This window comes from Centroberyx gerrardi, chromosome 1 (genome assembly GCF_048128805.1).
Source record: "Centroberyx gerrardi isolate f3 chromosome 1, fCenGer3.hap1.cur.20231027, whole genome shotgun sequence".
In the NCBI taxonomy this organism is placed as follows: domain Eukaryota; kingdom Metazoa; phylum Chordata; class Actinopteri; order Beryciformes; family Berycidae; genus Centroberyx; species Centroberyx gerrardi.
In genome coordinates, this window is record NC_135997.1 from 12,343,018 (window position 1) to 12,366,141 (window position 23,124).

Consider the following 23,124-nt stretch of genomic DNA (forward strand, 5'->3'; position numbering starts at 1 on the left):
AAGCATTTGGACAGCAGTTCAATATTTGATGTTTTAGCAGCATACTCATTAACTTCACTGTGAAACTAAAGTGTTGATTCTCAGGTATATTAATCCATACCAGAGAAACAGGAATCAGAGCAGACTTGGTTAATTGTATAACCATTTCAATGTATTTATTATTTTAATAATTATCTCTGTGTATGTATGTGTGTATCCATATTCATGTATTTACTTACAACCCCAAAAATAATCACAATGTTGTATAAAAAGTTCACTTTTATTGGGAACATCATGTCTTACAGTGCAACTAAAAAAATATACAGAATTATATTATTAATTATTACCTTAAGCAATGAAGTACAAATGTATAAAAGCTGTTGTGGAAACAATGTCTCATCAATTGCACAGCTGCAATAAAGCAGACTGAAAAAAGTAATTGCATAATTCTGTTAAAAATTCATACAAACAATAAAATTCCCTTGATGTTACCTAATGCATCATGTATTGTTCTTCAAAACTGTACGTCAAAACATTTGACATACTTTAACATAACAGGGTTGGTTGTTGATCTGTAGCAAGGCACAGCTTCAGTTACTGCTTCCTCATCCTGGTCTCTGGCTCAGGAGGTTCGGCCTCAGTGAGGCCAGTCACACTTCCAGGGCTCAGACTTGGGCGCTTTGAGGCACTTTCCTAACTTCTCACAGCCTGCAGGGGCCCAGTTCTGTCAGAGAGAGTGACAACATTTAATTACAAAGGACGGTCTTTGCAGGAAGATCTGTTATTCTCATGTAAGAATTGACAAACAGCTCAATCCTTACAGGAGAATAACAGATCACAGAGAGAAGAATAACAGTGGATAGAGGGGTTAGATCATTTGTGGGTCTTGTCCTGTGTAACGAGGGTCTTGTACCATTAGGTGGCTACAGTGTCCTGCCCTGTGTCCATTTCTGTGTCTTTTCCTATGTAATGTGTGTCCTGTGTGGCTGTTGGCATGTCATTTGTTTCCATTTATCAAAAGCAAACATTATTGGATTGGCACAGTTATTTACATGTTTGAAAAAACAAAAAACACAATCGGTTTTGTGATTTTTTTTTTTCCAAGGTTGTAAATGTATCCCAGTCTGTAGCCTAGATAGCCTACAGCTATTTTTCTTTTTTACAAAATGTATGTGGTTTCAGAGAACAATGCACCTTTTGATCTGATTTAATTTCAAAGCCTTTTGATCAAAATTGATCATATTTAGCAGAATTCATGAAATAATTGATTCATTCACTATTGGGCGATTTGGCGACGTTGCAGACTAGGCTTTGCACTGTGCAATTGTTCTCAGTGTAAATCACTGTCCATAACATTGTCAAGGCACCAATATTGAATTACTCAGTTATTCCATGAACAAATTCCGCTAAATGATATGAAAAATGGTCATCAAAAGGCAATGAAATTCAGTCAAGTGGTGCATTATTCTGTCAGACCATACAATTTTAAAAACTTAGCAGCTATAGACTTACAACCTTTGAATAATTTCACAAAACTGCATTTTTAAAAGTGTAAATAATGGTGTCAATCCAATAAAAGTTTGCTTGAGATTAATGCATGGCCACTTAATGGTACAGAACCCACATTACCCCGAATAAGACACAGAAATGGACAGGACAGGACACAGTAACCACCTGATGGTACAAGAGCCTCATTACACAGGGCAAGACATTAAATCACACAGGACAGGACACAAAAATGACCTAACCCCTAAAGGAATGGTGTTTATACTGTCCACCACAAGGGGGCAGTGCTGTTATAGGAATGATCCAGAGGACAGCAGTGCAAATCACAATCTTCATCGCTGAGAGTGATCCTTAAGGAAACAAAGCCATAGCTCAATTCAGCTGCTTTGTAAATGGCAAAAAGTAATTTCCTTACAAAAGCCTAACACAGACAAACAATCAAGGAGAAAAGGTCCAGATGGGGGCGATGACTTCTGATTCCCTCAAACATTGTAATATATTCTGCAAATAAGGAGCATGTAAATAACAGTGGTAAACAAATATGAAAAGAAAAGGCAGAATCTGCTGGAGCGGAACAATAATGGTCCTCAGGCTCTTCGCAGACTGAAGGCAGATAGGAAATGAGAAAAGCTTCTCTATACAGAGCGCTTTATCAATTCTTTCATAAAGGCTTTATCAATTTCCCTTAATTATTTAATTTATCTGATGTGCAAGTGTGATAGAAAGGAACAGAGAGATAAGGTGCAAAGGAGAGGTCGTATTTACACTAATGAAAATGTGCTTTTTCATGTCTGGCTTTGAGGACTGCTGGCCGAAAAGAAACATATCTGTTGTGTAAATTGACTGAATCTGGCTTCAAATCTAGCTTTGGTCCACCGCCTCTGGAGGTGGTGGGCAACAGCTAGCTTTGACGCATGACAAAGCCTATTTTATACTACTAAAACGATCTGCCTCTTTTTATTTCATTATTAAACAGACACAACACCACACAGCGCAGAAACAATGTATCACCCGATTTATAGTGTGTCATGAAAGTAAAATCTATATTTATTTATGGATTATAAATCTCACCATTACGGCCAAGTCACACATGTTGAGCTGGGGAGTGCCCGGCACCAGGGTCGCCTTATGCTTCTCCACAACTGGGGAGATCCTGCTCAGCACATCCTCGTACTCCCTAGATAAAACACTGCAAGCACACAATACGCACACACACACCAATAGATATAAACCCTGGAAGGTGAAATGTGTGCGTTGTTGTTGTGAAAGTGTGCAGCAGTGAATTCATTGTGTGCATGTACACAATGGAGACACTTCTGTAGCTTCCAAGCTTAACTCATTATATCAGAGTGAGGACATAGCTTTCAACAACAAAAACAGACACATAAACGCACACACACACACACACACACACACACACACCGTCCACTCTGACCCCCTTTGGGAAAGCGCACTCAGCAGGATGGACTATGTAACCCCTCTCCCCTCCCCTGTCTCTCAATTACTATTGTTGGACACCAGTGAGCCTGAGCACCTCTGTGCATTATTATATTCAGTGTGTAAAACACAGAGGCCCTGAAGGCTTTCAAAGGAACGCTACTCTCAATAGGACCTGTAGGGTTAATGGGCTATGTGTGTGTGTGTGTGTGTGTGTGTGTGTGTGTTGGGAGAGTGGGCGTCTGGTGGCGTGACACACGGATAGACAAATATCAGCAGTGCAATTACACCCCTGATACACTCGCCAGCAGCACCTGTGCCAGCCTTCCATCCTCCCTCCACTCCCGCCCTCTTCCCAAACCCAGCCCTCTGATTGGCCCCCGGGGAGCATGTGCATGTGTGTGAGGTGAAGTGTCAATTAGAGTAATAACCCCGGGCCCTGTCCAGCTCACACCTACCCTCCCCCCTAGATCTCCCACAGGGCAGCGAGGCTTCCTCCACAAGGCAGCACCTGCTCCCCCCCCCCCCCCCCCGTATTCTCAGCCTTTACTTGCCCTACAATCACCGGACTGGTAGTGTGTGCCGGCCGGACAGTCATTCATTCACATTCGTCATAAGCTAACTACCCAGAGCATCGTGATCCGAGCCGATAGGGAGCCAACTGGATTACTTTCCTCAAATTGAAAAGCAGAGATTCAGATTAAATTGCTCCAGCTATCTAATATCGTGAATTCTGCTTCCCTGGAAGACAGTATCTTGATCAGCGAGAGGGACATTTCATTCCCCTCCTATCTGTGTCCGCTATTGATTGTTGTGATTCATTTTCTGATAAGTGATGAAGCGACTTAATACAAGTAAATGTGAGAGAGATTTATCAAAGGGCTGTAAGTATTCAATTCACCCATACAAGACTGCACACAAAGCATGCGATGCACTAAGAAGCTTGCGTGGTACACAAACTTTCCGATTGTTTTGTCTATGCATTGAAAATCTTACAGTGCGAACCTCTAAATCAAAAACTAATAATATCATTTGTTTATGCCCCCTTTCCAAACAAATAATGAAAAGCCCACAGTCAGCACAGCTCATTATCATGATTATAACCCTTAGCTTACTGGTGCAGAGGCAAAATCTGGAATAATAACCAGGCTGTATGCAAATGAAGTCTTTTGATTTATAATGTATGGCACCCAGGGGGGATGGGGGCATTGCTCAGGTGTGTCACCGCTCTGATTACTGATTCATAACATTACTGCTGGAACACACACACACACACACACACACACACACACACACACACACACACACACACACACACACACACACACACACACACACACACAGCAGAAGGTGGGGGAATTGAGGAGACAATCAAATACATCTGTCCTGCTCCCCCTCCTCCCTCCACCATCTTCTCCACCCCAGTGGAAATTGAGCAGTTCAGTGAGGACTATTGATTGGGGACAGAAGAGCTTGGTGGCAGGCAGGCAGGCAGGCAGTCAGGCAGCAGATGAGGCCAGACTGTGCCTGCTACGTTAGGGCCGGGACTAAACTCTGGGTGACCGGGGCTTTGGGGAGGTGAGCTGGAGGTGGGCGGTGACACAGCGGGCCTGGGGCTGTGTTAACCTCAGTCCCATAGGGCGCAGGAGGCGAAGTGGAAGGAAAAAGCTTGGACCAAATCCACTGGGTATCCAAACGCACCGAGGACCCCAGTGAGGTGCATGGCAGATCTGGGCTGGTCTGTGCCTCATCTTCACCAATACAGGCCTTATCTACACGGAGAGAGACCTCTTCCAAAGCCACCATATCCATTTAAGACAATGGTAAGAGCGGTTACATTCACAGATTGGTCTGTGTTAAGTCATCAGTGACGAGAGAGAAAAAAAACACCATGTTTTCAGCAAAATGTAATGTAAAATAGAAAAAAAAACAACTTAAAGTTAAGAAATTTCAACTATATTTCATGTAGAAGCTCAATTGTGCTAAGTAAAAATGATGTTAATTCCTATATTCTGTCCCAGAGCACATAGTGATAATCTACACTGTGCTGCTGTTGTGACTGTCCTGGACTGGAGATTGTGTATGTGTGTGCTCTTTGCTGTATCACAGCCTGCGACAGTAGTGAAGGTATGTGTGCAGACAGGCCCTACATCATCTTAAGTGGCTCTTTAGGTGCAGACAGAGATTAATGATGGCCAGGCAGCCAGTCCAGCTGGGGGACCGAGGAGCACACGGCCAAAACACACACACACACACACATGCACACACACACACAGAGACACACACACACAACTAGGATGGAGGAGAATGGTCCCAGTGGATGCCAAGGGACAGCAGCTGAGTAGTGAACCGAGACACATAGCAGAAGGTGGAGAGGGAGAGAGAGAGAGAGAGAGAGAAGTAACAAGGAAAAAGTAAGACATAAGTTTGGAGAGAAAGGATAATTAACAGCACAGATTAGAGAGGAGAGAAGAAGAGCGTGCAAGAGGGATGTTGGGAAGAGTGGGGGGGTCATAGGACACAGGAGTACTGTGACCTTGCAGACAAACCCAATGACTGCTACCCACAGATGAAAAATGATTGTGCATTTTGGTTTGTGTGTGTGTGTGTGTACGCAACCTAGCATTCAGCATAATACATGAGTGCCTGTTGATTGGTTTTCCTCTCCTCTTTTTTTTTTTTATTCCTCCAAGTGAATAGCAAAGGCTAAAAGGTGAGCAAATCAAAAACAACATTAATGTTTCATCATCCAATCTCACGTCAGGAGTGAAAGGAGTTTGAGCAGGAGGTGAAAAGAGGAGATGAGGCCAGAGTGAGAATGAGAGGCAGAGCGGCAGAAGGAAGAAAGGAAAAGGTCAGTCCGGGAGCCTTCATGGCAGCAGGGAGCCGAGACAGAATCCATACGTGGATGAGGATGAATCCAGATAGAAGAGTGCACAGTAGGAATATTCCCTCATCAAAGCATTATGGAGATCATCTGAATTTATAACTCATGGTAGCATTCATGTGAATGGTGGTGTCAGTGCAAAAGTAAATGAATCTATCCAGCTTTCACCATTCTTTTGAAAAGGATAATATATACACTACTAGTCAAAAGTTTGAACACACACACGTTGTTCTTTATTTTTTACAATTGTTCACATTTTAGAATATTAGTAAAGACATCAAAACTATGAAATAACACAAATGGAATTATGCAGTGACCAAAAAAGTGTTAAACAAATCAAAACTATATTATATTTTAGATTCTTTAAAGTAGCCGCCCCTTTGCCCTGATGAAAAGGCAAAGGCTTTGGAAAGAAATTCATACATCAGGCATCAACTTCACTATTTATATTTGTCTAAAAAACAAAATTCGAGCATTTAAGCATAAGCCTTTAGATCAAAATGGCTTTAAGAGAATGAAAAACATCGTACATTCAATCAGGTGTGTCCAAACTTTTGACTGGTAGTGTAAATATCCCACAATAATATCCCACAGTAAAGGCTGATGCTCGTCTACCTCTGGACCCTTAATGCTCTTAGTTTGGCCTTGGCAGTCTGCGTCCTCTGGCTTCACTCTCTCCTCTGAGCTCAGGCGGAGACACACAAAACTCCATTAAACAGCACTCGCTCTCAATTTAGGCCCGAACAATTTATCTTGCAATTTTAACTTGCAGCGGTGCACCGGAGGGGCTGAGGGGCCAGATAGTGATCTTTAAGGAGCTGTTTGCAATCACAAAAGAGGAGGGTTTAATCAGGCGCACGCCGCCTGAGCAGATCAATCAGCTGCCTTCTCTTTCACACCACTGCATCAGCATTGATCTCATACACATTCTGTGCTCCAACAGGCAAACCACCTTCCTCTTCTCACCCCCCCCTCCTCCTCCTCTCCCTTGTATTTTCTGACCTCTCTCCTCCTGTCCTCTGTCTCCTCCTGCTCCTCCTCCTCCTCCTCTCCCTCCCTTTCTCCTTTCCTCTCCTCTGTCACCCTCTTTCCCCTCCTCTCCCTCCTGGAAATCAGTTGCAAGCAGAGTTAATTGTTTCGGGGGATCTGACCTGATGGGGTATCTTTCTCCAGGGTCCCGCCCCAGGTGGAAGATGATTGGCTGCAGTGTGTGTTCTTTCTGGATGTGAGTGGTCACGCCCGGTACCTCTTCTCCTGGACAGAAGTTGATACCCTGGAAATGCACACACACACACACACACACACACACACACACACACACATATACAACTTTTGGTTTTACTGTAACAGCCACAAACCTGCATGTTAGTATTTTCCTCATTTAAAAGGCAGTTTGAGATCAGATTCTGCTAATAGAGGACAGTTGAGAATATTGCAAAAGAGAACACAATGTGTATCTGGGAAGGAGAATTCACTTAAAGGACTAAGCTGGAGGCAGAACTGTTCAGGACTCCCACTAATGTTTGGCTGTGCCGGGTATTCAAGCGCACCTCTAATCCAGCAGGCAATTAGGGGTCTTCAGCATGGTTTCAGTCACATTCAAAAGTCATTAGCTCATCTCAAATTGGCTTTAAACGAGGAAAACACTTGGCCTAGATCGCACCATGTAGATGTAAACGATCTGCGTATTTATTATCAGATTTATGTATCAGATTATAGATATCTGAGCATCTGGACAGGTGATAAACTGTCCTTTGAAAGCAACACCTATCTGACTCAAAAAGTGAGAGGTAAATTTGGCTTTTGGATAGGAAGGAATCTCATGTTAGTGTTGTGAACAGACAGAGGGTGGCCCTTCTATCTCCCTCCTATTCTCAATTATCGGGTGTCATTCACACGCCTGCTGCAGCTTCTGTTCCTAAACCACTGGAGTCAGTTTAGCTCTCAGTCCTGTGGCAGCCTCAGCGGCCATCACTGTTGTCTGTTGGTAGGAGATCACTACCCACTAAAAGAGAGCAGAACTGCCCTCTTTTTAGCTACAAGGCTCTCATAAACTATGAAAGAACCTCTGGTCACTCACTCTTTGGATCAACTGTATACAATACATGAACCGAGGTCTTCAGAGCAGGAGGTCCCACAGGTCAAAAAGACTTTGTGTTTGTGTCCAACTTGAATAATTGTCTAATCTTTTGTATTTCATATACTATTATTTATATACTGTATATATTTTGTTTAATGTTACAAACATTTGGTTGGAACACCTCCAAACGAGGGCTTTGCTCTCAGTGTTTTCTTGTATGATTAAAACTGAATCTGAAATACTGAATTTAATTGAACTGAAGAGATCTGGATGTTTAGATATGGGCTGGGATCCACCCGATACTAGTTAACTGTACTATGGCCTGTATGTATATTGTCTTCCAACCCATTGTGTTACACTGATGTGCTGTTGGTGCATCATGAAGGGGTTCAAGTCACCCTCAAAATCAGGGGCTTTTCTTCCCTGTGCCGCCTCCCCTTCCTCTTTCCACGCCTCTAACTCTCCATGCCTCCATTCCCAGGCTGTGATAGTGGCCTGGCAGCGATCACAGGCTGATTGAGTCACACTCAATCCTCCAGAACCCCCTTCGAGATCTGCCCCCGCACACACACACACACTTTTTGATGAGCACAACTAATATTGAGAGAGCATTCATCTGTAAGGCACTGTTCCTGCCCCCCTCTGGGACCGCTCAACAGACCTCCAAATATATATAGGGAGAGAGAGAGAGAGAGAGAGAGAGAGAGAGAGAGAGAGAGAGGAGAGAGAGAGAGAGAGAGAGAGAGAGAGAGAGAGAGAGAGAGAAGAGAGAGAGGAGACGAGAGAGAGAGAGAGAGAGAGAGAGAGAGAGAGAATGAGAGAGAGAGAGAGAGAGAGAGAAATGGAAAGATATATCCACCCACCCCACACCCTCCCGCTGAGTCTCCTATGATCCAGACTTGCCCATACTGTCTTTTGAAGCCAAGGTCTTAGAAATGCAAAAAGACTCATCCCAGAGGAGGAGCAAGAAAGGCCCGCTGTGTGTATCTCTCTGACTCCGTCTCTTGTACCCGAGAAATAACAGCAAGAACTCCATATCTTCCCCTGACATTAATGCTATAGATACAACCAGGCTGCTTTCAAACTGGAGCAGAGGGAGTCCCCATTACAAGATAAGGTGCAGAAGCAGCCAGGGGTGGTGGGGATGGATTTGGAAAAGGAAATATTTGGTGCCTATTTTTATCCAGGGAAAAGAAAAAAAAAATCTCCAAGCATGATTTCTGAAGGGGAATAATCATAGTTTTGTGTAGATTGTGGCTGAATCTATAAAACAATAGCTCTTTTTCACCATGGTACTAGTTAGGGATGGGACAATATATCGAAATTCAATGTATCGCAATACAGAAAAGTGACAAAATGTATCGTGGGGCATTTATTCTGCTGTAGTAATCACAAATGAGATGGCTTTCCCATCACAATTTCACAAGCTCTCCATAAAAATTATATTATTTTCGCTTTGTAATGACATTTTTAAATTGTTGTTTACATTCTAGAAAGCCGATGCCATTCCTGGAAAGATTTGTGTGTCAAAAATAAACCTAAAGACTTTGTTGTCATTGAACTTTTATTTATTACATCGTACCGTGGTTGTGTTGAATCGTGAACCCCATGTCGCGTATCAAATCGTATCGTGGGTTTAAGCATGTTGTCCCATCCCTTGTACTAGTCTATTTTTATGGAAATGCAGGGCACAAATGACTAGGACATTTTAACACATTATACAGACCCGGGCCTCGTTTCCCATTAACGATCGCGTTAAGAGTGTTTTTAAGTGTGATCCTACGAAGGTTCGTACGTGCGTTTCTCAAAGCAGCACTTAGAGCAGCAGCCCACGTTAGTTAAGTGTATCTTAAAGCCGCTGTGTCAGTATGAAAGGTGTTGAAGTGTTTTGTTGACTTGGTTTCATAATAACGGATTAATTAAGTAATGTGATATTGTGCAAATACATCAAAGAGGCTACTAAACAAAAACGAAATACACAACAGAAACAATTATATATATATATATGCTTTGAATCACCACAGAGACATTATTGTCTATCTATATCGCCTGTAGAGAGCTTAGATCCAACTGTTATGTCATTTAATGCAACAGGCATACAGTATGTTCGTGGGTTTAATGTTAATGTATGCTTTTGTCTTCTCTGTTGCTCGAGATACTTGCCCATGAGCAAAAATGAATATAGCCTCAGATTTAGGAGTGATGATTCATATCATAGCTTTTGCTCTCTGATCAAGACAGCTGTCAGTTTTAATGACACACTGTTCAGGTTTTCCCACAACATTGCGGTCCGGGCGACGGCAACACAACAGATGCACAATAGCCTACATGACTGGTTTCACTGCATGTCAGCAAGTTATTGAATATTCTTTTGAGAATATTTTTTCCCCCTCCCTGTCCCTTCTCCAAAAGCTCACCACTCCAGCTGCAGCAATCGCAGACGCCACCCATTTTGTGTTTTGTCTCCTCTTACAGGATTCCCTCAGCACACAAAGACGTTTTTTTTTTTTTTTTTAATCATGACTCAGTGTTCCCCTCTCCTGGAGCACACCACTCCACCACACCATCACCACACCCATCCATTTTATATAGAGCTCACTAGCGGAAAAAATATAGGCCTAATAAAGAAATAAAGTATATAAGATGGATATATAGAGGATCTGTGCTTGTTTTCCTTCTCAAGACGCACTTAGCTTTCTAGGACCGGTCAGAGACAGTCATTACCTTCGATCATTTTTAAGAGCGTCTTTTAAGTTAAGATGCTTTTTGGAAACACCTCACAAACTAAAGAGACTTCGTAAGATGCTTTTAAGAAACGAGGCCCTGTTTATATTGCAGTTGAACTATGGGCCCATTTGCTGGACATTGATCGGTTCCAGGTGGACTGTATGCGCTGCACGTTGCTGTAGCCTACTGTACATACTTGCAATTTTCCATTAATAATGATAATAATAATAACTTTATTTATATAGCACTTTTCTAAAACAAGAATTAAGTCAGTGGGCTCAGCAAACAAGGACGCATTAATGTCATCTGGCTCATGACCTATGGCACACATCACTCTCTTTCATGTCTTGTCACTCTCTACAACAGCATTCATACCAATAAATACCAATAAATAAGTATCCAGTGTAGGACTAACATGTGTGAGGGAAACAGGTCATTTATCACTTTCCATTCACCTCATGAGGTATTCTACCAGTTTGAAAAAAGGTTAAAAAAAAAAAAAAGCTATTACAGCTTTCATAGAGCTACTAAATGCATAGGTTACTCAACATTTCAGACACAAAGAAGCCACAGTCACAACAAAATACATTTCACAATATTAACATCACCACACTGCCTCAAGAGAGTTTGATGAGAGCCATTTAAGCCTGTGAAATTTCTCATTTTCCCCCTGGCTGAACCACATGAACGCTGCCAGGACAGAGCAATACTTCTCACAGCTATTAACCTGTAATTTCATTCTTCTTCACACAGACACACTTATCTTCCCTTGTTTATTTTTCACCATGGGCCTAGAAAACAAAATTATCTTTATGTATTACCAAAACTGAAGGGCAAGCAAGAAAACATGATTCTTGTTTCTAAAAAAAAACATCCAGACTCGTTTAGGCCAAGTTTCAGTGAAAAGGTGTTTGATATTACATTTGTGTCACTGGATAAATATGGTGATTTTAGGGTTAAGGTAATTTCATAGGCTGATGAAACTGTAGCACAATTAAGGCATGATCCTTAATCCAAATAAAAGTTAAAAGGGCCAAAACACAGACCATTAAACATATTTTCATTCTCAAGTTAATTGACAAAGCTGTTGACACAAAGTATGACTGTATGTGATGGCTAAATGTGAAGCTTAGTGTATCTTACATTTGTCAATGTTGTGTTTTGTTTACATTTCTGTTGCTTGTAAAATGTATTTTGATTTACATGAGATGAACAGGTTGAGAATTCAACCATAATGACATGATACAGAAATAGACCGGGGATTGAACTTTCACTTCTACTGTAGGAGCTCAAAAGCCACACACAGAGACACAGACACATGCATGTTTGTATGGAGAATTGCACATGCATGTCCGTGTGCGCACACTCTCTCTCTCTCTCTCCCACACACACACACACACACCAATCGATAGGCAACTCACAGGCAATCAGACGCCATTATTTGTGAAGTTCCACTCCAGTTCACATGAGCTGATAAAGGAGGCTGCTATTGATTCAGCGGCCCTGAAGGAGAGAGCAATTTAAGCGACCGATGGGGCATAAAACAAACTGGATCGCTAGAAACGCAGAGCCGCGGAGGGAGGAGAGGGGCTGGGAGAGAGAGGGACGTGTTTTTAAGGATAGAGGAGTGAGAGAAGGACCCACTTCCTCCCCTCAGGGATCAGAACAGCACCGAGTCCCCATTCGCTATTCTACTTCTAAAGTGTAAGCTTCCACATTTCTCCTGATACATTTAATCAGCACTGGGTTGATGTAATTATAGCCTGGGGAGGTGCTTCCACCATACTGCTTGCACCTGCCTTTCTTTCTTTTGAGCTCTATGATGCCAAATGTCAGTATATAAATGGAGAGGCAGAGATTCTCCACTGGAGTTAGAACAAACATGTCAACTGGTTGATGAATGATATAAGTTCGCTGATGTGGGGTCTCTTCATTAATATTCATTACCCACTGATGTACACGGCAGTCAACTGATGAGCCATTTTTCGAGATAACACCAACAGAGAAAGTGTTTGTGTGTTTGAGTAAGATTAGGAGAGACAAAGAGGGAGGATGGGGCAGAGCACATGAAGAACTGAGGAAAACAGAAAGAGTCTCTGTGGTAAAAATGGGAATCTCACCGCTTTAAACTCCTCCCATGAGTTGCTCCAGGTCCAGTAGTGCGCCTTGTATGGTCCAAGCCTCACAGCCATCATCTCATTCCCACGGTAATAGAAGATGGGCCTGTTGAGGGTGAGAGAAGTGGCTTGTGAGAGGAAGAAATAATGCTCAGATTTGGTTTTTCCAGGGTTCTTCTGGTTTGGAAAAAAAAAAGTAGGTTTTAGCTCTTCTGTCCAAATCTGTTCAGGTCAAACCCTAACCCTAACCTTAACCCAGACATAAAATCCCAACCAGTTTGTTGCATTTTAATTATTACCTACACTTCACCTTTAGATCTACTCTTCAACACTGTTTGATACCCATACTTCTTTATATTCTTTCCACCATCCAGTGAGGATCATTAACTTTTCTGCCCCCTCAAACTCCTCCAAACCATCAGAAATCTCTAATCCACCGTATTCACACAAACACAAAGCCTGCCTTGGTTTATTCTCCTACATGATGAAACGAACCTCGCTCTCCAACTCAGGGATGTGATCAGGAACATAAAAAGCAGGTTAGCACCGATCTGCCATGAAAAGTAAAGGGGAGCGTTGTCCCAAAACATTAAATACTGAAAAAAGGAAAACCTCACATCCCTGCTACTCTCTGATCGTCTGCCTGCAGGCTCCTTAATGAAGACAAGTTCAGCTATAACCAAGTCTCTGACCACCGAAATCCCACAACAGCTAGTATGCGCACTGACCTGTCTGCGGGTGAAGTGTTTTGGAGTGTGTGTGTGTGGTTCAGCAGGACAGGTGTCAGGTCCAGTCCATCCAGGGCTCGGTCGTCAGGAAGGCTGAGGCCGGCCAGGGCCACGCTGGTGCTGAACAGGTCCATCACACTGGCCAGCTGGAAGTTCACCTGCATGAGGACAAGGACACACAAGATACAACTGCTATCAGGTTGTAGAGGAGCATTTTAAATTTGAATCCCAATACTTCAATACTGGTTCAAAAGCAGCTATTTCACAAAGCCAGTGTGTCAGGATATCCTGAAATAGAGTCTTGGTAAATGGAGCAACCAGAGGGAGAGACAATGCAGCATAAAGCACAGTAACATATCCAGGTGGATGCACAAACACACATGGTAGGCTACCTACATATGGTACTTGGACATTAAAGTGAAAACACACACTAAAACAAACACATTATTTATATCAAGGTTCCCACACCTTTTCACTGATGAAATTCCCAACTTTTCTGTGAATTCTCTATGACCCCGTTTTTAAATTTCCACTACCAAATTTAAAGCGACTGAACCAAAAACTAACTCAAATCAACTACACTGGCTTAAGCATTAGTTTGTTTTTCACTTGAAAATCAAGGATTAGAATATTATTTTAACTTGTCAATAAAAAACAGTCAGCAACCAACGATATTTCCCTCTAATAGGTCAGAGCCAGCCACAGCTTTTTGTGACATTTGACAGTATTCAAGAAAAAAACCTTTAACTTCTCCAGGCCTGGAAAAAACTATTTTAAACTTCCATGACTTTTCCATGTTTTCCAGGATGGTGGGAACCCCGTTATATTTTATTTCGATGACCTCAGTTAATTTTTAGCCAATACTTTAGCCAACATGATCAACTCTCTCCCACAGCTGGAAACGAGACAGCCAAGCCTCTAAACTGTGATGTCATCATCATCATGAGACAAACCCTGGCACTGCTCCATGTTGAGCTTGACCTTTGAGCTTTTATATCCAAGTGGGTTTAATTTTATGGTAGTGCTGACAGGTATGTTGCTCTTGTGCCCACCCTGAGCCATGTTACTGTGTTGGTCTCCCATTCGCCATCAATGGAGCAGCTCTAAGATTCGTCTCTTGATGACTTGGCTCCTTGTTTCTGGCACTGGGGGCGATTTATTCATGTTCACAAATCAAGAATGAAGTATTCAATACCGCAGGAATAACACGTGCATCCTCTTTTAAGCTGGATTTTCTTCTATGAAAGCCAACAAGGTAACAATGCATAGTCATGAGAGGACGTATGTGTGGTGTGTGTGTATGTGTGTGTGTGTGTACACATGTAGGGAAGGGGTGCATTTCTTCAGTCTCCCCTCTAATCTCGGCTTGCAGGTTTATTATAAAACCTCCAAAACGCCTCTCTTTCTAAATGAGTTTCGAGGAAAAATAAAAAATAAAAAAAAAATATGAAAAAGGAGGAGCGAGGAGAAAGGGGAGAGGAAGTAGGGAGAGGACAAGGCCTGGGCAGGCAGGCGGCTGGAGCTGGAGCGAGCTGGTGTTTTATCTCCTTTTCCCAGTCCCAGTGAAAAGCTTTATTTTATTTATAAACTTTGAACTATTTTCAGATAAAATGCCATTTTTTCGCTGTCATCCTTGATCTTCCGTTCCATTCTCTCCTGAGCAAGCCTTAGAGGGAGACGGCACGCTCACAATCAGATAGTGCTATCAGGCCTCTGCAGCTGCGCCGCCATGTGCCGCTGTGCTCCTATCGGCAGCCAGCACACACATACAGACACACACACACTCTCTCACACACACACACAAGCTCCTAAGCACTGAAATGAATTCCCTTTTCTTCTGCATCCACAGAACTAGCCACAGAAAAGGCCCTGCAATGCATTCCATGATCTATCTGCACATCCAGACTCTCACTCACTCTCACACACACACACACACTCAGCAACACATTTAGTCCTTCACTTCCGTCTTTCTCTCTTTCTTACGACCCCATCACACGCATATGCACACATACAAACACATGCACACACAGACACACACACATATTCACACAAAACACAAAAAAGAGAGGACAAAAGAAGAGCCAAAACTGTCATTTAGTTCGTATTAACTTGCGCTACCAAAAACCAAAACTTCCAAACTGAGACTGGTCTGACAGAGGAATTTATCTTAAGAGCCGCCATCTTTCATTTCCTTCCATTCTTTGTTAGCTTTGCCCTCTTTTGTAGTCTACATGAAACTTCATTCTTTCGTCACCCTTTGTTTCTTCCTTTTTTTTTGTCTGCCTCATCACTCTCTATTAATGTCACTCTCTCTTTCTCTCTCTCTCTCTCTCTCTCTCTCTCTCTGTGCATTTCTTTCTCTGTGTTGTGAGTGGTGATGTTGGTTATCTGAGGAGGCAGTGCTTCTATCCCTGTCTCAGCCACTCTGCCTGTGTGTCTGCTGCCTGATAAAACACAACAAAAGGGATTGTGACGCTCTACAACGTTGGGGGGCCAACACCCCCCCCCCACACACATACACACACACACACACACACGCCCTCCCCTCCTCTCCTACAACCACCACCCTCATCCCCCTCTCCTCCTTGGCATGCCCCTCTCCCCCCACAGGCACTGGGGGAATGCTGAACCTGCACCTGCTTCCCTCCGTCCACGCTCCTTCATTCCAGCACACCTCCTTTCACCCACCTGAATATGAGTCAATGAATAAAAGACTACAATTCCTTGAAAGAACACAATTAATGGATTACATTTCTTAACGAGAGAGGTAAGAGAACTTGACAAATTTATGCTAAATCACTGCTTTTGGCTCGGATGCATCCATAGATGCGAATAAAATAAATAAATATAAGACAAAAATACATAATTGAGACAGAGCGCATTTTGTTTCTGCTGACTGTGTGGAAATTTTAATGGCATCTCCCCATATACACTGGAGTGATCTTCCTATCATTCACTTGGTAGGTATGCCAACTTATCTCCTCATCTTAATACTGTAAAGATCTGAGCGGTGTCTGTACTCCGCTGGTACAGTAACCCAGCTGGAAGCCCCTCTTAACAAAGGCTTGCATGGCCGTTTGTTGTGTCCAGCATTTTGCTCCAAGAGCTTATGGACTTTTTCAATGTGCAGATCAACAGAGATTTCAGTCCAACGCAAAATAAGAGAGAGGGGGGCGACCCTGTGCCTCCTCTGTCCTCCCTCCCAAGCAGAAACAGATAAAGCCACAGCTATAGAGTACAGTAGCTGCAACAAAGCCGCTTTGTCATCACAACCCCCGGAGAGCTTCAGGGAGGATCTAGCCCCCCATTCTCCAAGCCTTGACTATAAATACAAAGACACACACACACACACACACACACACACGCACGTACACACACACACGTACACACATACACACGTACACACACAGGTGTTTGTGATGTTCTGCTCGATAGCCATATTATTTACAGCCGTCTCTTCAGCTGGTCTTAAAGCAGGTAGTTCTCTGTCACACACTGACTCACACATATGCACGGCAAACACACACACGTATACATATGTGCATGTATGTATAAGTAGGCATGGAGGCTCTCGCATGTGCAAACACACACACACACACACACACACACAAACAGTTTGAACTGGTCAAGCATAATGTGGCACAGGTGCAGCAAAGCCCCGCAAACAAAACACCATCCCTGGCAGTGTGGCAGTGCCAGCTTCCCCAGCCCTCCTCCCCCTCTCCTTTCTGTACCAGCCACCTCTTTTACTTCTTCCTTGCTTCCTTCCTTGCACCCCCCCCCACCCCCCACCCCTCCCGTTCCTTTATCCTGAGCGCCTGGCATATTCAGATACTGAAGTCCTCATTACGGCTCAATCCAACCTCAGCAAACACACAAACAGATTAGCCGCTTAAGACGCTCCCAATCCCCCTCTCCCTCGCTACTCTGCAGCGCTATCAGGCCCCAGCACACCCCTGTGAGATGAGCCAGGGGCAAGGCTTACTGCAGCCTGCAGACTGCAGCCTCCGCTCGCTCCTCCACCAAATCCCTCTGCGTCACAGCCCCGTGTCACAGCTGCCCCTAATACAATTAAAAGTCATTTGCAGAACGCACAGGCTTAGAGGATCAGGGTGTGGGTGGGTGTGGGGGGTTAAGTTGGGAGGGGGGGTACGGGGTGTCTTTCCATGCACATGCTTATGGAGGAATAAAAAGTGAGAGTCAGAGTGAGAGAGAGGGAGAGAGAGAGATGGGGTGTTGAGACTTATTAACTCCAGCCTAAAATATTTGGGAAACGGCGAGAGAGCACGCACACACACACACACACACACACACACACACACACACACACACACACGCTATGTGCCCGCACTCAAACAAACAGTTTATCTTAACTGTTTATGGAGTTCAATCACTTTATGGACGCTGAACGACACCGGTGGGCCACAGTCTGCAGACGTAAAGCGGTAAATGATACACAGTTGAAACAAAAAGCAACAACAGTGCAAGAGAAAGGATTAGTGAAATAATTATTCCTCTACTCTCAACCTGCTTGACAGTACAGCGCCTGCAGCTTTACAGATAGATGGAACATTTCTGCTCCTGCTACCTGTTGATAGGCGGCGACAACGCTTAGAAGAAAAAAAAACCTGGCTCTGGATCTAACCAGCATCTCTGGAGTCCGTAGGCTTATCTAGGACCAGCTTGAATGCGATGGTCTTTGGGATTTAGTGAGTGATCCTCATTTTTTTTGGGGGGGGGGGGGAGGCTTGATTTGATTAGAAGCTTGAAAGCGCGGCGGCATTCTCACCGTGCCCTCTGGGATGCGTCCAGGCCACCAGGCGATGGCAGGCTCCCTCATGCCCCCTTCAAAGGTGGTCTCCTTCCCACAGAGGAACGGCCCGTTGCTGCCACCTGAGGAGTCCAACACACAAGCACACAAACACATGCATCAATGTCCACACACACACACACACACATACACAGTGCAGAGAAAGACACAGGCACACACAGCTACAGCAAATAGACTCACCAAAGGCAACATAAAAGAACAGGTAATTCACAACCCGTGTGTGTGTGCATGCTTGTGTGTGTGTGGCACTTACTCTCATTCGGGCCAGACATAAGAGCAGCTCCGTTGTCTGAAGTGAAGAAGACAAAGGTGTTTCGTTCGATGCCCAGTGTCATCAGCTGCGACAGGATCTGACCAACGCTGTCGTCCAGCTCCATCACCGCATCACCGTACCTGCAGCACACAGCCAATCACAGCTCATACAGCTCCCCTTTAGATATACAGTCAAGTAAACGCCTGGGTGCATCTGCTGTGTGCTGGACTGGGTGTCAACTAATGTGATGATATTTTGGGGATGAGTAATTTAAGAATGAGTTATTTACACACAAGAACATTTGTAATCATCATTAGTAATGAGTAATGAGTAATATGGAAATGATGAGCAGGTAAAGCCAATCATTGTTCATTTTTCTCAGCCAGAACAGGCTAATAAGTTCAGAAAACTGTATCATTTTACCGTAACACAGCCTTTAAGACCAGGAAGAAGTAACATTTAAGTTATTTCACAATATAACGATAACCAAAATCCCAGACGATATCTTGTCTCATATCACAACATCGATATTATACGATATATCGCCCAGCCCTCGTGTCAATGGTAGCCTAAGCCTATGCAAAATAACACTGAATAAAAGTCAGTGAGGTAGGATATAGATAAGCTATAGGACTGTACCGGCCACGCTGGCTCTTCCCCAGGAAGCGCTTGGAGGCGTAGACAGGGGAGTGAGTGGCGTCGGCGGCCCAGTAGAGGAAGAAGGGCCGGCGGGCTTCAGCCTGACGATATATGAAGTCAAGACCCTCCTGTAGAGGCGGGAGGTGGTGTTAGACCGTTACAACACTGTCAGTGCAGAGTCAAATGACATATTGTAGTTACTTCCACACTGAGGCTGTAGGGCTGTATATATAGATCACTTTACAATACTAATGCCAGCATGTCTTATGGGGATCGTTCTCAGCAGCGCACTTATTTATTTCTGGTGGCTGAGAGTAAGCAGAACAAAACTTAACGACCACAAACACAAGCCAGCATTTGAACGTTTTGCTTTTTTTTGTGTCATTTTGCGTGCTTTCAGCCACCATGAATAACAGTCCCCATAAGACATGCTAATAGGAGCATTACAAAGCACTGCTTGATACATCCATCCTCTGCCTGCAATGATATATTACACCTCTCAAGCATGCAGTGTGTCTCTGCATGCTGTTTTTGATCCCTTTAGGAATAGAATGGAAAGGACTGGCGCAGGCGGGAGAGCTAATCATTATGTGTGCGTGCAGAAGTCACCCATCCGTTTCTGCTAGTAAAAGCTATTGCAACGATCAAAGGCCAACATCAGTCTTTAAATGAACTGTTAGATAGACCTCTGCAGCTGCTTTAATTGCTCTGCAAAGGAAAATGTAAAAAAATAGGAATTACCTGTGCCAATATGATATACTTGTGCTCCACTGCAAGAGTTTTATCTTAGACAGAACCAACTTTAGAAGGGACAGGCGAGCCTTTAACTCACCTGCAAGAAGATCTGTGTGAGGTTTGACTCTCCGGTCTTCCTATTAATCTGAAACTCCTCATAGTATCTGGAAAGAAAAGGTGGGTTGACATGATTCATTTACTACACCTAGTTACCCTTTTGAAGACTTGCTGAAGCCACACCAATCCATTTCACCTAACCTTATTCCACCAGTCGATGCAGGTAAAAAATATTTCTTTTTGCAAGCACCTGATTGTTTTGACAGGGCTTTGAATCTGCCTCTAAATTGAGCGAAACTACTGCAGACAATATCATTAAGACACTGGAAGCATATTTCCCCCTCGCAGACCGTGTTTGGAGGAGATTTTGGAGAAAGACATATTTGGGAAGTCTCAGCAGAGCCGAGCAGAGGGAACTGTTATGAGGTGGCGCTGAAGCGTGGCGCAGCGAGCAGAGAAGCAGTGACAGGCGTCTCTCTTTCTCATGCTCCGCTTGTTCCAGGTGTCCTCGCACACCGCCAACGCAACCTGCCGTCTCCTGAGGGCGCGCGTGTGTGTATGTGTGTCTACGCGTGTACTGTGTGTGTGTGTGTGTGTGTACGTCTGTCCAGGGCCCAGGTATGCTGCGCTGATTAAACCCACGGCTAAGCGAAAAAACACGCCCGGCTGCCAGTGCCAATGACCCTGAATACACATATGGCTGTTTTGGGGAAAACAAATGGGCGGAAAATGGAATACACAAGCACAGCTGGTACAGAGAAGAAAGTGGGGGGGGGGGGCACAAACTCAACTCATCCAGAGGAGCAGCCAGACAAACTATTCCACTGAGTCACGGGGAAAGATGATTTTTTTTTTGTTGAGATTTTCGGTCTTTGTTTCTGTGTGTCTGTTGCTGTGTATAGGGGCATCTGAGTGCTCACGTGTGTGCGGTTCTACCTGCCAATCATCTCTGAGTTGTTGTAGACGGGGATGTTGGGTCTCTGGCTGCTGTTGTAGGGCCCGAAGTGGCAGTCTGGCGCACCAAACCATTCATCAAAACCACGCTCCAGAGGAAGGTACTGCTGTCTGTGGCCAAGGTGCCTGTGACGACAAATAAAGTAGATTCACAAACCATAAGAACAATGTCATTAATTTATGGGATCGTCAAAAAATCAATTATTTTTTCAATTTACTCTAATTTACTGACCCATTAACCTTGCGAGCCAAGTGGATATTAGTGATCCATCTCACTGAACTCATTTCTAGAAAGACTGTTAGTTGTTATACTTCACAGTCATTGGTATAACCTCTAAAAACGTCATAAACCTCTAAAACAAACACTAGAGAAATATGAAGAGCTCACCACTTGCCAACTATCTTGCTGACATAGCCATTTTTCTTCAGCATCTGCGGTAACAGAATCTCATCCTTGGAGATCCCTCCCACTATCTCCTGAGGTGTGTACGCTATAAAAAAGGTCAAAGGTTAGTAAACAAGACATTCCATGACTGCACTGCATACTGCACATTGTAGCCTAAGCAATGAGGAACCTGCAAGGAATTATTTGCAACTGAACAATTTACACGGTGAGGATAAACAGAGAGTGTACCGTTTCTGGCGTGGGCATTAGTGGTGTAGAATCCGTTTCTGACAGGCAGCCTCCCGGTGAGAAGTGCAGCTCTAGCTGTGAAAATTATTTAAAAAAAAACAAGTATATAAGCTCCTCCAGGTGATATGCAAAATTAAAACTGTCATTAGGGTTTGGATACTGGACTTCCTAATACCGCTTCACTGGAAAAGAAACAGAGTCAAGTGTCATGCACCGGCCTTCCTCCTGGCACAAACACGTTGGAGATAGCTAATTAATTAGTCTAATGTGCTCAAATTATTAATTATGAGGACAGAACTCTTTTGCATAACAATTTTGTTAAATTCATAAATTAAGTAAAATGAGTATATTTTACTAGTGTATTGTCCCAGTTAGGATCACAACTATATTGCTCTGGCAAGCATAGCTTAGTCTTTATTTGTACATCAAATTGTTTCTGCTTTTCGTGGATTCCTTTCCAGTATCAAACAATATTGCACACTCAAACCCCTTATTCATCACAGTTGAATTGACTTTCAAAGGAAGCTAAAGGAGCCTGCTGGCTGCATAGCATCGCTGTAGCAGGCTCCTTGCCTTGCATGTTGTGTAAATTACAATATGGAGATGTAACAAGCTTAATTTCAGGTAACAACAGAGGTGTGCCTCTAGGTCGCATGCAGTGAGTTTATATGTTCAAATCATCAATCCTGAATTCATTCAACATTTTATCCACTTAATAAAAACACAGGAGATAATTCCCAGTAACAAGATAGAAATTGATGCAACTGTGTTAAGAGAGTGAAATGAATATCGTGCAATAAAGTAAAATCTGGTTGAAGCTGTTGTCTTTATGTGCTGCTGACTCACATGGGGAGCAGAGCGGGTTGGCTGTGTAGAAGTTGGGGAGCAGCATGCCCTGAGCAGCCATAGTGTCCAGGTTGGGGGTTTCTTTAGAGGGCTGGCCGAACACACCCAGGTCCCCCCAACCCATCTGGAGGGCAGAGGGAAGTAAGGAAGGAGGAAGAGTCTATAACAAGTGCAACAAATACTGATACACACACACACACACACACACACACACTCACTCACAAGCTTGAGTTTAGACTGCACTGCACACAGATGTACAAGCAGCCACGACTCTCCCCAAAAAACAGAGAGAGAGAGAGAGAGAGAGAGAGAGAGAGAGAGAGAGAGAGAGAGAGAGAGAGAGAGAGAGAGAGAGAGAGAGAGAGATTTGAGATTTGAGCTGTCACTCACTCATTCACAGATCTGTACAATGAACTGTAAAATTGTCCCAACCACACAAACATCGTAACTTACGTCATCCATAAGCATGATGATAATGTTTGGAGGCACTGGTGGCTTCTGTGTCCAACAACCACATATTATAACACAGAAGAAAGCCAAAGTTTGCATAGACATCACTTGCATTGCAGTGCAGTAGAGTCATATGACTAGTAGCCGAAGAGGAAGTGGGTTTGTTCGCTTTCATGCGGGACTTAAAGCGCAACACTTGCGCATACACAGTGAAGCAATTGTTAAAGCGATTCTTTACGGCACATTTTAAGATATTTACATTTT

At 43.6% G+C, this 23,124-nt stretch overlaps 2 protein-coding genes across 2 annotated transcripts in view; both read right to left on the minus strand.

The window, feature by feature from the left end:
* The window catches only part of spg7 (SPG7 matrix AAA peptidase subunit, paraplegin), a 240,869-nt gene that overhangs the window by 24,737 nt on the left and 193,008 nt on the right, over positions 1–23,124 (minus strand). The window lies entirely within an intron of this gene.
* Positions 331–22,998, minus strand: galns (galactosamine (N-acetyl)-6-sulfatase). The gene is made up of 14 exons (XM_071919542.2): positions 22,864–22,998; positions 22,411–22,534; positions 21,565–21,639; positions 21,319–21,421; positions 20,913–21,056; positions 20,017–20,083; positions 19,185–19,312; positions 18,546–18,685; positions 18,251–18,354; positions 13,462–13,619; positions 12,737–12,839; positions 6,961–7,082; positions 2,557–2,674; positions 331–703 (listed from the first exon to the last, which is right to left on the minus strand). The coding sequence occupies exons 1-14, from the start codon at positions 22,972–22,974 to the stop codon at positions 617–619; spliced, it is 1,584 nt and encodes a 527-aa protein (XP_071775643.1). The 5' UTR covers positions 22,975–22,998; the 3' UTR covers positions 331–616.

Bases quoted from the DNA above. Each gene is read 5' to 3' on its own strand.
- galns (XM_071919542.2), bottom strand. From the start codon at position 22,974: ATGCAAGTGATGTCTATGCAAACTTTGGCTTTCTTCTGTGTTATAATA. The intron at 21,057-21,318 runs GTGAGCTCTTCA...TTGTCGTCACAG, and splicing joins AGCAAGATAGTTGGCAAGTG to GCACCTTGGCCACAGACAGC. The intron at 704-2,556 runs GTGAGATTTATA...TCTCTCTGACAG, and splicing joins TGTGTGACTTGGCCGTAATG to AACTGGGCCCCTGCAGGCTG.